Source organism: Natrix helvetica (genome assembly GCF_964273705.1).
Source record: "Natrix helvetica genome assembly, chromosome: 2".
Lineage (NCBI taxonomy): Eukaryota > Metazoa > Chordata > Lepidosauria > Squamata > Natricidae > Natrix > Natrix helvetica.
In genome coordinates this window covers 67,922,705-67,938,468 of record NC_138552.1, presented here as the reverse complement: position 1 = coordinate 67,938,468, position 15,764 = coordinate 67,922,705, and the positions used below count along the sequence as shown (strand labels likewise).

General features: G+C 37.3%; 1 protein-coding gene across 3 annotated transcripts in view; it reads right to left on the bottom strand.

Moving 5' to 3' along the window:
* The window catches only part of FRMD3 (FERM domain containing 3), a 96,198-nt gene that overhangs the window by 18,962 nt on the left and 61,472 nt on the right, over positions 1-15,764 (bottom strand). For all 3 annotated transcript variants that reach the window (XM_081945288.1, XM_081945289.1, XM_081945290.1), the window contains 7 exons: positions 12,553-12,650; positions 10,901-11,024; positions 5,385-5,472; positions 4,562-4,650; positions 3,785-3,848; positions 1,956-2,044; positions 1,484-1,558 (listed from right to left, as the gene is read on the bottom strand). In XM_081945288.1, the coding sequence (XP_081801414.1) occupies positions 1,484-1,558; positions 1,956-2,044; positions 3,785-3,848; positions 4,562-4,650; positions 5,385-5,472; positions 10,901-11,024; positions 12,553-12,650 (627 nt within the window). The remainder of the gene's footprint in view (positions 1-1,483; positions 1,559-1,955; positions 2,045-3,784; positions 3,849-4,561; positions 4,651-5,384; positions 5,473-10,900; positions 11,025-12,552; positions 12,651-15,764) is intronic.

Genomic DNA, 15,764 nt, shown 5'->3' with positions numbered 1-15,764 from the left:
ACTTTCTTGTTTTTCTTTGAAGTCTTCAAAGAAAAACAAAAAAATCCAGTTGCCTCTTGAAAAAGCACCTTTGGGATTTTGTCTTTAGAAATGGAGTTGAATATTCAAAAACTATTATTGTGGGATCTTTGCCACTATATCCTTAGAGAGCTGGCATTTTAATTAGGGCAAAATTCTTCTAATAGGGGCTGGAGTTATTTACTTTACTTATTTACTTATTAAACTAACCTTTTGATGATATCACCAGAGAGCTAATGCAGGAATTTTTTCGTCCATATGTGTGTGTCATTTGATCAGACAGTTTTAAAGGCAGAAAAAAATTATTAAGCCGGAGAAAGACTTAACATCCATTTTATCCCATCTTTTTTAAAATATATTTTTAAAAATCATGCTGAAAGATATTGGTGGTTTGCTATCTGATTTTAACATTGTGATTTTGAGAATCTGAATTAATATACAAATGGAGCTGGGGCTTACATTGGACCATGGAGCCCCAATTTACAAGAACAATTCTGCTCAAATTGATAGCAATAAGTCTAATGTACTGTCTACCAAAAACTGTTTTTATCTATTCATAGATATTTCATATGCATAATTCTAGGTACATTTAATCAAACATAAAATCCCATTATAATCATTGGTGCTTATTTTCAAGTCCATGTGAATAGGATGGCCCATATACTCTCCATATTTATTTATTTACTTTTATATTTCAAGAGCAGTTTATGAAAATGATAATACAATCAAAAGCAAGTACTTTAAAAAAACAGTCTGGACTTTTTCATAGGCTAAAATGATCTAATCTTATATCTGTACACACAGATACTGTAACTGTATATAAGCTTGCAATCTTAAGGAACTTGAGTTTTTATTGAATCAATCTATCTATCTATCTATCTATCTATCTATCTATCTATCTATCTATCGTCAGCCTCTGTTTTGCTGCTTGCTTTCAGCTGCCATTGAAACGGTGAGGGGGGGAGATAACATGGTATTTGGGAGGGGAAGCTTAAGTACAGGAGTGAATGAAGAAGGGAGTGGTTTTCTCACCATCTACTGCGCATGCTGCAGATAGTGGAATTGCCGCCAAGGCCAACCGTCCGGCATACCAACCTGATGATGGGTTTTGAAGCTGCAGCCCACATGACAACTGTGGGATGTGCGGATTGGACTGGGGGATGGGGTTACTAGGGGGAGGGAGTTGGGTTACATATTGATATCTATGATTACGTGCGCTTTTGCCACAGATCTTGCTTTGCTTAGCTGCTATCTACTCATAACCAGTAAAAGTACTCTTAATTCTGAAATATGGAGTTGAGTGGTTTCTTTCTTGGTTACTGATGGAGGCTGCCCTGACATTATCTATCTATCTATCTATCTATCTATCTATCTATCTATCTATCTATCTATCTATCTATCTATCTATCTATCATCTCATCTCACCTGTATAATTCCTTCCTGTTGGAATAAAAATAATATTTACCTGTATCTAAATCTGCTGCCTTTAAAAAATATTTTGCTGCTGGACATGGTTTTGATTTGGCTTGATTTTGCATATCTTCAGAGAAAGAAACACAAAGTAAAAATAGTTAAATTTTCAAGGAAGAAAAAAAAAGTCTACCAACAGACAGACATACCTATGTACTCTACCTCTCTATCTGCCTAAATTGTTTATAATTCTCAGTATGATTAATCTTATGTTTTGGATTATTCAAAAGTATTCCTCATAATTACCCACTTCAAAAACTACTTAGTTCTTTAACATTAATTTCATATTTGTTAGAACTTTCAACAAATAATTTGCAGATAAATCAAATGCCATTTTCTCTTTATAACATGCTGATTTAACATGAAAAGGATCTCAGATTACTTGATATTCTTTGCTCATCTACACATTAGTATTATATAACTGAAATGAATTTATACTATCGGATGATAGGAATAGTTCTGCTTACTTGTAAAAAGCCTGATTCTCCACACCACATTTCCAGAGATGCTTGCAAGCTGCTGGTGTAGAAGTATGGAATGATAACATAGCCTTTTTCTAAGCATTTTGAGGAAAATATAAACAAAAGAAAATAAAAATTGATTTATTTAACAATTTTAGTCTAAAGGCAAGATCTTCACTTAGTGTTATACCTTCTTCACATTAAGCAGTGAACTTATCTGAAGTACTTGATTGCCTCATTAAGTACTAGCAACCATTTTTTGGTTGAGTCCCCAATAGCTGACAAAGCAACTTCGGTTTGTTTTATTTCTAAAGTACATTTTTCCATATTATGTTATCTCGAGGTTCCTATCTTTTTAAACAGAAGAAAAAGGAACATTCCTTTAACTGAATCAATAGTTATCATGCTCTCAAATACCTTGTAAAGCTAACTTTTGCCATGAGTTATGTATAGAATAGGGACGCGGAGGCTCAGTGGCTAAGACGTTGAGCTTGTCAATCAGAAAGGTTGGCAGTTCAGCTGTTTGAATCCCTAGAGCTGCATAATGGAGTGAGCCAGCTTCTGCCAACCTAGCAGTTCAAAAGCACGTAAAAAGGCAAATAGAAAAATAGGGACCACTTTGATGGGAATGTAACAGCTTTCCGTGCACCTTCGGAGTTTAGTCATGCCGGCCACATGACCACGGAGACATTTTTGGACAGCGCTGGCTCTTTGGCTTTGAAACAGAGATTAGCACCATCCCCTAGAGTCGGGAACGATTAGCACATATGTGCCAGGGGAACCTTTATCTTTACCTATGTATAGGATAATGACTAGGATGCTTTTTTCTTATCCTGAACTCCTTACTTTTCGCTCTTCTTTAAAAAGAACCATTTTATTGTTTGTTTTTTTTCAAGTAACATGAGGTAGAAACACAAGGTTCGGCTTAAATGTTAAGAGTGCATTTGCCCCAGAAAGAACAGAACTGATCAGAACTTTTCAAAAATCCAATATTCCTGCTCTCCCAATGAAGAGCATATTCACCCAAACTCCAACTTTTGGTTTTTGAATGGTTTCTTTTGGAAGCAGATGGTCCTTCTGAATTGAATGGGCCATCAGTCAATTAGCTATTGAAAAGACATGAATCAACTACTGAGATAACCCTCATTGAGTTTCCACAATTCCAAGGATCATTTGCCATGAAGGTATAAAGAAGAAAGTTGCAAGTTAAGTTTTTTCTCTTAGCCATCAATAATCTAATAATTTAGCCATACATTTTATAAAGTTTATTTTAGATATTAAAAAAAAAAACTTTAGATGTTAAAATTGTTAATCATCCTAGGTAGCTTGGAATAGAGGCAGCATGTAAACTCATTATATGATATATCAATTATATAATTGAGGAATCCTAGTTTAAAAATAAATAAACAAAAACAAATTTGCACTACAATTAATATTTGTAGCATGATTTCAGTTCTGGAAATTTGTTTCCATTTTTTTTTTCAATTTAGAGTGTAAACCAAATAAAATATATTAACATGAGAAAGTATAATGTTGCCTATATATAATTTTTCGTATATACAAACAAATTATACACAGACATCCATTTATCTGTCTATAATATCTATCTCTTATCACATGCATTTTTTACCAGGACTCTTCTATCAAAAAAATGGCTATATTATTTTATGGAAAGTTTTCATTCATTTAGTACCATAACTACTAGTCTATTCCAATAGTTAAGACAGAGAATTATTTTGTAAGAGCAAGATTTTGATAAGAAGTAGTTAATTTTATCAGCAATACTTAATTTTAAAGCTAAAAGCTTTCAGAATGTAAGAAACAAAATTTCTAACCTCCTTCTGAACTGCAATCACATAAAATGTCTTCCCTTCAAACTTTAGTTTACAGACATCAGACCTATTAAAAGAAAGCTTTTTAAATTAGGAAAACAAACTGTAGCTAACAGTTCTATGTAAAAACATCCAAGACAAAAACACTGAGAGGAAGCTGCTAAAAATCACTTATTCATTTCTTAACGATATGACTTCAGTTTGGATTTCTGTACCTACAATTCACTTTGTGCCAAACATATCTAATTGTTCCTAGAGGTGACATTTGTATCTGGAGAAAAATTTCTATTAAAAAAAACCTGTATCAATTTAAAATTTCTTATTCCCAACTAGTTTCCAAAACATTTGAATGACAAACTATTGGGTACAGAAGAGGAGGTTTAATATTTTGATATTTAGTACTGCCAATATTTAAGACCCAGCAATAAGATTACTTTGGGGTAGGCTTTTTTGACTGCATTCATACAACACAAATGACACTCATCCCCTCTTCCTAATCAAGGACTCATTTTTGTTTTCTTTCACAAGATGGCTGAATCTGGCACGTTACAGTCAAATTTAAATAATTGACCAGGGAGATTTAATCTCAGACAAACCTGGAACTGCTTAGGAATAATTACGTAGACATTATGAGAGGTAGTGAATTTGCCCAACGTCCTCTCAAGATACCCCACACCCTCGTCAAGTGTATTTTCAACAGGACCACGGTGTCTCAAGTAAAGTTTTCTCTGTATTCTTCAACCTTGTTTTTCCTACAAAAAACAATATTCAAGTTCTTACCATTTTAGCAAATGTATCCTTTTATTTCCCTGGAATACCACAAAACCTGTAGCTGTGAATCCTAAAAATGTTGTAGTCCCAGTTGAATCCTTTTAAGGAAAAAAAGAGTATTAATTCGAACTATGGGAAAATGCAAACATTCCAGAAATGTATACTTTTACAATACAGTACCTCCTTCCATGAAGGCATTTCCACTTACAAAGCCAAACATGATGGAAGGTTTTTAAATGATCAAAGAGATATTTGCAGGGGATTCATTGGCATGAAAGCAAGCAGCTAGATATATCTTTCCCCATGCAAATTTTTAACCATCTTAAAGCACTATTACTGGAAAATTATACATTTGAGTCTTTAAACTGCAGTCTCGAACATCATCAAACAATTTGATACCGATAAAAAGCACTAATATAACACATCTGGTGCTATATTATTGGAATGAGATCAACATAGCACTGCAATCAGATATGCCAATTTCTGATACAAAACTAACTTTATGTCTTACAATTGCTTTTGAACAGAGTTTGTACTTTACAGCAAAACTACTTTTGCCTTTAAAAGCAATTTAAATTTTTGAAAAAATGAAAATTTATAAATGAAAGCTATATCAATCTTCCTGCATATTTTATTCTATTGGTTTATTAAATGTATATATCAAGCTTCTTGTAGTTATAAAAATTGCACAATCCACCCCACTAGAAGTGTTTCTCTGTCTGTCTTGTCTATCCTGAATAAACTATATAAACTGTATAAGCCAAAGGGACAGAAGTTTATCCAATGCTGAAAACAAAAAATATATATTTTTAAAAGTCTAGATTTTTTTTACCTTGCAAGGATGAGGATCAACACCATAGGTTTCTAAAGAATGTGCTCTTAATAATAAATTAAATTCAGCAACAGCTGGACTCTGCCCCCTAGAAATCATGAAAAGAGAAATAGTTTTGGGATAAACAATGAAGAGTTTTAGGCAATAATATTGGCTAAATAGGAAATAAGAACTCTGCTACTCTGCCACAGAAACCAATTCCTTTGGATTAAGCCTAGCTCCTCTTGACATATTTCAGGGCTCCAGTGAGCTGTGCAGTTAATCAGGGGCTATCAAGTATCGTTCAAATATTTTCTATCTTTTAATACACATAAGCAGTTGGAACATAATAAGGGACAAGTGTCAATCTTGATTTCCACCCATTTACTTCCTAAATTCCTTGAGAAGAATTGCTCAGATTAAGATAATCTTTTCCTGTTCTTGAAATAAATAGGAGACTATGAAAAGACATTTAGTTTATATTTGACTAAAATACATTAGTATTTTAATACTTTCACTTTCATATCTGCCTGCCTACGTACCTATGCATGTGTGTTTACTCACACAAGCACATACCATATAAACAACCTGGACAAGTAAACTAATATGGCGACACCCCTGGAGGCTAGCTTTAAGAATGTAATCTCTCAATTCCAATAGTACATTTTCATTGTAAGACCTGTACTTCTCATTTTCTGATATTAGCCCTGGATATGGTTCAGAACAAAAGAGACTCAACTAAACAGTCCTTGAAGAGGGAATAGCGGGCCAAATATGTGGCAAATCCATTCATTAGAGCATTCCACAGTTTATGTGATCCTTATAATTCAGTTTGGCTTGAGTATTGATGAAAGATTCATAAAACTCAGGCGAGGGATGGGTAGTACAAAAGACAACATTGTCCTCTTTCGTTCCCTCATTTACCCACATATCCAAACTTTCAGATGTTAAATCTGTGCAACCAGAAGCAAATATCGCTTTGCTATCAACTTGTTCCAAGGTGTAAAAAATAAATTGTGAAAAACCTGGCCACTGAGCATACAGCTGCCTACTAAAGTTGCCACCTCCTTTCCTAAGGATCAACCAAGTGTGGTCTAAGTAAGAAAAGGGAGCATTTTGCAAGCAGATACATTAAGCATCCAAGACCTGGCTTGTTGACAAATAAGGCAGCCCCTGCCCTAAGGATTCAAAAGCTGGGACAACCAGAAATTAAGTTCAGCGACTATCAGCATTTAATTATTCCCGTTATCCTGCAGACACAGGCAATTTTTGAAGGACAACTGCACGTTTATGTACATTCTAGCAACACAAGCAACATCACACACTCAGCTGGTCCAAACTTCTACTGATGCATACAAAGTAAACTGTGCAAAGGATACTGATATCAGAATTAATCTCTTTTGCTCAGGGACAATCTCTACTATTGCCAGTCACCAGTGGTCCCTATATATTTACTTTATCTCCACATTTTTCAATAATCTTGGGAATAGAAACAGATTAATAAAGCACATAGTGTGGCATCACTTTTGATTTCCTGAGAGCAAAACATACTGCATTGTATGTTGTTGAAAGGTATTCAGATGGATCCAATTACAGGTGAAATTAGAATATTGTGCAAAAGTTCATTTATTTCAGTAATGCAACTTAAAAGGTGAAACTAATATATATGATAAGACTCATTACATGCAAGGCAAGATAGTTCAAGCTATGATTTGTCATAATTGTGATGATTATGTCTTACAGCTCATGAATACTCCAAATCCACAATCTCAGAAAATTAGAATATTACATGCAATCAATAAAACAAGGATTATACATAGAACAATATCAGACCTCTGAAAAGTATAAGCATGCATATGTACTCAGTACTTGGTTTGAGCCCATTTTGCAGCAATTACGGTGTGGCATGGAAGCTATCAGCCTGTGGCACTGCTGAGGTGTTATGGAAGACCAGGATGCTTCAATAGCAGCCTTCAGCTCTTCTGCATTGTTCGGTCTCATGTCTCTCATCTTTCTCTTGGCAATGCCCCATTGATTCTCTATGGGGTTCAGGTCAGGTGAGTTTGCTGGCCAATCAAGCACAGTAATCCCATGGTCATTGAACCAGGTTTTGGTGCTTTTGGCAGTGTGGGCAGGTGCCAAGTCCTGCTGGAAAATGAAGTCAGCATCCCCATAAAGCTCGTCTGCGGAAGGAAACATGAAGTGCTCCAAAAACTCCTGGTAGACAGTTGCATTGACCCTGGACTTAATGAAGCACAGTGGATCAACACCAGCAGAAGACATGGCTCCCCAAATCAACACAGACTGTGGAAACTTCACACTGGACTTCAAGCATTTTGCAGTGTGTCCCTCTCCATTCTTCTTCCATATTCTGGGTCCTTGGTTTCCAAATGAGATGCAAAAGTTGCTCTCATCAGAAAAGAGGACTTTGGACCACTGAGCAACAGACCAGGTCTGTTTTTCTTTAGCCCAGGTAAGACGCTTCTGACGTTGTTTGTTGTTCAAGAGCGGCTTGACAAGAGGAATACAACATTTGAAGCCCATGTCCAGGATCCGTCTGTCTGTGGTGGTTCTTCATGCACTGACTCCAGCCTCAGTCCACTCCTTGTGAAAGTCCCCAACACTTTTGAATGTCCTATTCCTGACAATCCTCTCCAGGCTGGGGTCATCCCTGCTGCTTGTGCACCTTTTTCTTCCACACTTTTCCCTTCCACATAATTTTCTATTAATGTGCTTTGATACAGCACTTTGGGAACATCCAACTTCTTTTGCAATTACCTTTTGAGGCTTTCCCTCCTTATGGAGGGTGTCAATGATGGTTTTCTGCACACCTGTTAGGTCAGCAGTCTTTCCCATGATTGTGATTCCTACTGAACCAGACTGAGAGACCATTTAAAGGCTCGGGAACCCTTTGCAGGTGTTACGGCTTAATTAGCTGATTAGAGTGGGACACTTTGAGCCTAGAATATTGCACCTTTTCACAATATTCTAATTTTCTGAGATTGTGGATTTGGGGTTTTCATGAACTGTAAGCCATAATCATCACAATTATGACAAATCATGGATTGAACTATCTTGCTTTGCCTCTAATGAGTCTATCTCATATATTAGTTTCACCTTTTAAGTTGCATTACTGAAATAAATGAACTTTTGCCCGATATTCTAATTTTTTGAGTTTCACCTGTAAGGTAGGATTCATTCTGTTTTGGGAGCCTCAGTTACATGCAACATTTACTAGTCTTTGGTAATTTCACTTATTCCATTGACTATAGTATTATCTCAGATTCTGATGTCCAAGGATCTTACTTCAAACAGGCACTTATTTTCAGTCCATCTTCCTTCATACACATCCAACTATCTCTTTGAAGGCTGATACTTCTCATCTTGCTTCTAAGGTGAATCTGCCTCAAAGTGGGAGGACAGTTTCCTCCCAAATACTTTCCTCCCCAGACGTATCTTCCAAAAAGCTTTTACTAACCCACTTATTTAAGGAAATCAGCTACATGTGTTTGAATCCGATTCTGTCCAGAGAACCTAAATCCTGTTGAATTCTTCAACAGAAGTCATGAAATTTGTGCCAACAGAGCATTTCCTGTATCCTTTCTGTAGCTTAGATACACAGTGGACTTCTGATTGAAAAAAAAAATGGAACTGCCTTCTTATGGTAACCCTAAGGATGGTTTTAAAAGTCCAAAGATATATGTACAGGTTATGACTTGTATTCAATTAATTACAAATTAATAATGTGTTTAGATAGTAGATCTTCTAAATGGCATTATTTATATTATATATGTCTTTGTGACAAAAATAAACTTTTACCAAAATATTTTTTCAATAGCAGCAAATAGTGTTTCAACAACTAAAATTATTGCCTCCTGAAACAGATATATATATATATATAAAAAGGTCTAATTATAAAATTGTAAATTAGCAGTATTTTATCAGACCGAAGGACAATTTTCTAATCATTTGTGTTAGTGGCAAATTAGAAAGTTCCTCTTGTAGAAATAAAAGCACTACAGAAAATGTTCCTATTTTTCAGAGACAGAATTAATCATCCTGCAAATAGCATTGAACGAAAATCTGACCAACGTGAAAGCAAAGATACTTTTCAGATTTTCCACTGTCATCTTAAAATACTAATGGCTTCATACACTTTCAAACATGGAAATATAGTTTATTAATAATCAAACAATACATTCTGATTCTGAAAACTGAATTTAAATCATTATTAATGCATGCCTTTAATATTCAGTTTTATAGACAGGTAGTCCTTGCTGAATGATCACTCAGTCAGCGACTGGTTGAAGCTGAACAAGGGGGTCTTATGACAAGTCCTCATAATTGTGGCTGTCTCAGCACCCCTATGGTCATGTGACTGCAATTCAGGTGCTTGGCAAACAGTTCATTATTGCAACATTACGGCAGTCACCTAATTGTCATTGGGACTTTCATTGCCAGCTTTCGGCAAAATCAATAGAATAGGGAGTTATCAAGGGTGATCACGTGACCTTGGGACACTGCAACCAGGTGGGATTTGTCAAATGATAGCAGTTAAGACTGCCCCACTGTTTGATACACAGCACTTTTTGCTACAGAGGAGAAATGTTTCTCCATTGCAGATAAAATTCAAAAAGGAAAAAAAAACCAGATGTAAAAGCATTAGCAAGTATCAGAATAGATCAGTGGTGGGTTCCTGCCGGATCGCACCGGATCGCGCGCGCTCCCTTTCAGCGCTCCACCTGGCTCGCGCGCTCCCTTTCAGCGCTCCACCTGGCTCGCGCGCTCCCTTTCAGCGCTCCACCTGGCTCGCGCGCTCCCTTTCAGCGCTACACCTGGCTCGCGCGCTCCCTTCCGGCGCTAAAACCAGAAGTACGGTCTTGCCCCGCCCCTGGCGAAGCGACGACGCCTGCCTGCGCTCCACCAGCTCGGCTGGGAACGGAGATGTTTCCTCAGCGGAGCAGAGCGCCTGAAAAGACTGGGGCAAGACCGTACTTCCGGTTTTAGCGCCGGAAGGGAGCGCGCGAGCCAGGTGTAGCGCTGAAAGGGAGCGCGCGAGCCAGGTGGAGCGCTGAAAGGGAGCGCGCGAGCCAGGTGGAGTGCTGAAAGGGAGCGCGCGCGATCCGGTGCGATCCGGCAGGAACCCACCACTGGAATAGATACATAGAGCACATAGATAGGGATATAAAATTAGCAGTGCCTGAATTACAGTTCCCAGCAGTACCTATTTATCATCACCAAGGTGAGGGAACCTGAAGTTATAATTCAACAACATCCAGAAAGCCACAGAATCCCAAATCGACTGAAACACATGAGTTTGAGTAACCTTACCTTTGTATTGTATTGTGTCTATAATGTAGTAGTAGTTCAGTAATTTTAGAGTTCTACTTTTTAAAATATCAATGCTATACTTTCTCCTATTAACCTCTTAACTATAGTAATTTTACTGCACCTATATGTAAGTGGAAAGTCCAAGGGAAAGTAACAGATTCACTAAAAATAATTACGTAACTTCCATAAACAGCAATCTCAATTACCTGACTTCATTTTTATGTATTTCACCAATTTTCCTTTCCAGCTTTTGAGATTGTTTAGGGAAGATCTTAAATTCACTGACGTAATTATCCACGTGTTCATCAGAATCATAATCACCCAGTTCAGCTGTATAGGAAAAAGAAAAACAAAGAGGAAAAACCAAATACATTCTTACTAAATGAGAAGTTCAACACTGGAAATGCACTATTTGCAGTTCACATATAAATGGGTTTCACTGCATAATACCGAAGCTCTGATACTTATCTTTAAAGTCTTTATATTCATCTTTCAGATGTGAATTTATGAAATATAATTTTTCCCCCAACTGAAAGACATTTATATAGAAAAATCAATTTTGTAATCCTTCTCCAGGTTCTCCTATATTAGCTATGCCAGTTGCCTTTAAGGAAAAGGATCCATGATTGTAGGCTCTCATCTTTAAAATACTTTCCTCTGGTTTTTAACTCTATTCAGTACTAGGAAAACACCTTTCTCAATCTATTCTGTTGCAATAAGTTTATAATTCGAGGATGGGGGGTGTTCCTACTTACTGGCTTGGCATTGTTATTTGACCCTATTGTCTCAAGCTGTGGTAACTGCTGCAGGACATTTACATTTTAAAAATAAAGCAAACATTAATTAGTCAAATTTTATAGTAAAATACAGCAAGGAAACAACAAAGAACCATATTCTATTCCTTATTAAATAACAGGCATGCCATTCAGATTTTAACAAGAAGTTTATTTTATTTAAGACCCTTTATTCAATTTTATTTATTATTAAATCTCATTAGGTGGTTTCCTAATTTAAAACACACAATGATAAAACTATAGTTCTTTTACTTGCTTAAGGAAACAGAAACATGGGGTCAAAGGTTTCATTTCTCAAGAAGAAAAAAATCCAATTACATCCAACACTAACTAAATAAAATATCTGACCAATAAACATACAGAAAATATAATCATCACAAAACTGACCTACCTATCATGGCTCTGCAATACGTTGAAATGAGGTGCTCCACAATATGCAAGGACTTTAGATGAATAATTAAGTAGTAGCTTCCTCAAAGGATTTTCTTAATTGGTTCCCCATGCATCTACGTGCATAGCCACTTTGCTTCACTTCCTTCTCAAAGTGTACATACCTGCCAAATATCTAGTTTTTGGAACTACCACGCAGGCCTTACAAAATACATTGCTGTTGACAATTCAAAGAGAGGAGCTACTCTGTATATCCCTATGATGTGATATGATATAAAACAATTGTGTATATGTATGTTTGTGTGTATAGAGAGGGGGGAGGGAGACAGAGAGAGACAGAGGCAGAGAGACAGAGTGATCTTTTAATGAAACAGCATGAAAGGAGCAGCAGCATTACCTCTGCAACAATATCATTCTTAAATAAGGTGAAGAAAAAATATGTTTCATTCTTTATTTCAAAATACTGTGGGAATGTGGATGGAAGGCAGGAATATGCAACTGTAGAAGCAGTGGAAAGCCACAGCCTACTGTCTAACTTACATACCTACTTATAAGTGGACAGGATCCAGACTAAAGTGTAACTCTTTTATCTTGTGTATAACTCTATTAATTTTTAAATTGTGCTATTACAGTACCCTGAAGTAAAGGTATCAGAGTGCAGTCATTTCACTTACCTTGAATAATGCATGCTCCCAGGTAAGCAGCATCAGAAAACCCACACAGCAAACGGCCATGGAAAATATCTCTTTTTATTTGGAGGTATAAAAGGTACCTGCATTTTGTAAAGGAAAAGATTTATATTCTTATTTTCTCCCCTCCTCTCGCAATAATTCTAATTTACTCATTATCATATATTGGATGAAAACACCACAATGAGAACAGCAACACATCTAGAAGGCACTTTATTAGGAATTTTCCTAATAAATCCTAATAAATCCTGAAATTTAGTGAGGAAAGAAAGAATGAAAGAAGGAAAGAAGGAAGGAAAGAAAGAAAAAAGAAGAGAGGGAGGGAGGGAGGAAAGGAGGAAGGAAGGAAGGAAGGAAGGAAGGAAGGAAGGAAGGAAGGAAGGAAGGAAGGAAGGAAGGAAGGAAGGAAGGATCACTTCTCTATTTACCATACTATATTTCTAATAAAGAAAGAAAATAGTATTAGAAGCATTACGTTAAGTTAAAATGTCTGGCTTGTAACATGTCTATTACACTTTATTTTTTATTTTAAAAAAATCATATACAATATGGGATTGTCATTATAGGAAAACACTAAGTAATGTATACCTTCTATTTCTGTCTACGCATTCAAATTGTGTTTTTTATTTTAAATAGAGATGTATTATGCAGTTCAAAATAACTAAGAAATTAGCAAGAAGAAATAGTCATATGGTTGCTCAAAATGTCCTTAAAGCACCAGCAGTTATAGAAAGCTGATATTTTGAATAGAGGGACAGTGAGAAAAGGACTGTTTATCCTTTCTCCCTTAGGCTACTATTTGGAATCAGAAGAAAAACGATGTGGGTATTTTGCCTCTGGCAGTTAGAAAAAGCAGCTGGAGACAAGATCATTTATGTAGTAGTGACAAGGAAAATGATTATGCATAGCTTGCTTAACAACCACAACTGGAAATATAATCGCAGTCATTGAACAACACAGGAGTTAAACTAGACATCGTGACTGCTTCATTCAATGACCATGAACCCAGCATTCCCAGTTACAGTCGTTAAGCAAACTTACAGATCATTAAGCAAATGCCCAGAGCTAAAATTCTTCTCTTCCTGCCTCCCTGTGCCTGCAGAGCGTCAAGATACAGAGAGGCAAGGATATAAGACACAAGAGAAGCATGCTAGGTTTGGTCCAGTGGTTAAGGCACTGGGCCAGAAAGCAGGAGATGGTAAATTCTTTTTTTAAAAAAATATTTAATTTATACATTTATATCTTCTTTATAGCACTTTACATCTTTTACATATCCATTGCATTTCTCTTATCCCATATAACTATATCTATATACATTTTTACATATCTTTTTTCTCCACTAATTCCACTTACCGTCCAGGAGACGGTAAAGTCTGGTCCCATGTTAGCCATGAAAGCCAGTTGAGTGGCCTTGGGTCAGTCATTCTCTCTTAGCACAAACTCACCTCCCAGGATTGTTGTTGTGGAGAAAATATGAAGAATATATGTTGGGTATGTTCGCTACCCTACTTGTAAAAATAATAAAGGTATAAATAAATAAACCCCTTTCTCCCTATGAGGGAGTCTTCACAGCAAGTGACAGCAGCTTGTAATTTTCTTTGCTGATTCTCCCACTGACTTTCTAGACAAACCAGCAAAATAAATTACAAATCACATGATTGCAGGGCATTTTAACAGGTTGTCAAGCACTCAGACTGCGATCACATGTCTGCAGGAGTGTGTGAGTTTTGCAATGGTCAGGAGTGCTTTACAAGCCATAAATCATGCTTTCCAAGGCTGTTGTTAATTCAAAAGGTTGTTAAGCAACCAGTCACTAAGCAAGGCCTATCTGTATTCTGTCTGTTAGCATTATCTGTTCAAGGGCACATATTTATATGGTTGCTTTGAGATAAGCTGGTAGTGTTTAACTAGTCAACATACTGTATGCCCACTTCCTAATAACAAGAGCAGTTCAACTGTGGAAACGGTGATTTAGAGACACAGTGAACTTCCCTTTATTGAATTTGCTATCTTTGGAACACCTTTGGAAAGACAGTACAGTGCTATGAAGACAGCACAGCTGTACCAAGTCTCAGGGAGCCATGTGTACTGTCAGAAATATCCTCCAGAGAAGTTGGCTCTGGAAAAGAAACAGCAAAAGGTGAAAAGTCTGTGCAATGAATTAGAAGACAAGCAATTGGGCAAACAAATACTGTATTTTTTGGATTATAAGACGTGCCTACCTTTTGGGGAAGAAAACAAGAAAATAAAATCTGCCTCTGCCTCCCAGCAATTTGCCTCCTTGCAGCAAATAGCAAATAGCCTGGTCAGCTTCAACACAGCCCGATTTAGCATGAGCAGCTGATTGGCAGTTGGATCTGCCTCCTAGAATTTTCAGCCTCCATGCGCCCCATTTTTGGCCCGTTCCTGGTGGAGGGGATAGGAACGGACTGAAAATGGAACACACGGAGGCTGAAAATGGTACGTGCAGAAGCGGCGATAGGTGGCTGCAGCGATGGACGGTGGTGGTGATGGTGGCAATGGGCAGTGGCGATCCTCGCAGCCTGGAACAGCTGATAGGTGGTATTCCGGGAGGCAGATCCAAACGTCCATCAGCTGCTCATGCTAAATCAGGCTGTGCTATAGCTGACCAGGCTATTTGCTATTTGCTGCAAGGAGGCAAATTGCTGGGAGGTAGAGGCCAAAGGGTGGAGGTCAGAGGGTGGGCAGGGCTTCAACAACATTCGCTGTATAAGACACACAGACATTTCCACCCCCTTTTGGGGGGAAAGTGCATCTTATAAACCAAAAAATACGGTACTTTGTAATGCTTGCTGGTGAGTTGGGCTGGCCCGGGGAGCACGTGAATGCTTGTTGATATTTGCTAAGAATGGGGAACCACGTGGTTCTGGGGAAAAAAGGTAATCGGTGAATGATTGTTGGTGCTTGTTGGGGTGGCCTGGGGTGGTCGAGGTTACCCAGACAATGGCAAGTAGCCCCAGAGCTGCACAAGACAGGCTGCAGGGTGGCCACAAGAGTAGGCGGGTGGGGGGAATTGGAGACAGTTCTTACTTTAATGAGACTTGGGGAGGGATCATATCTGGAATGGTTTGAATTTGTATGGTTACTCACTTAATGACCCATAATTCTCAGGTGACAATTGCAATGGGGAATGCCAGGATTGCTTTTGTAAGTCGGTATAATTCCTTGCTTTAAGA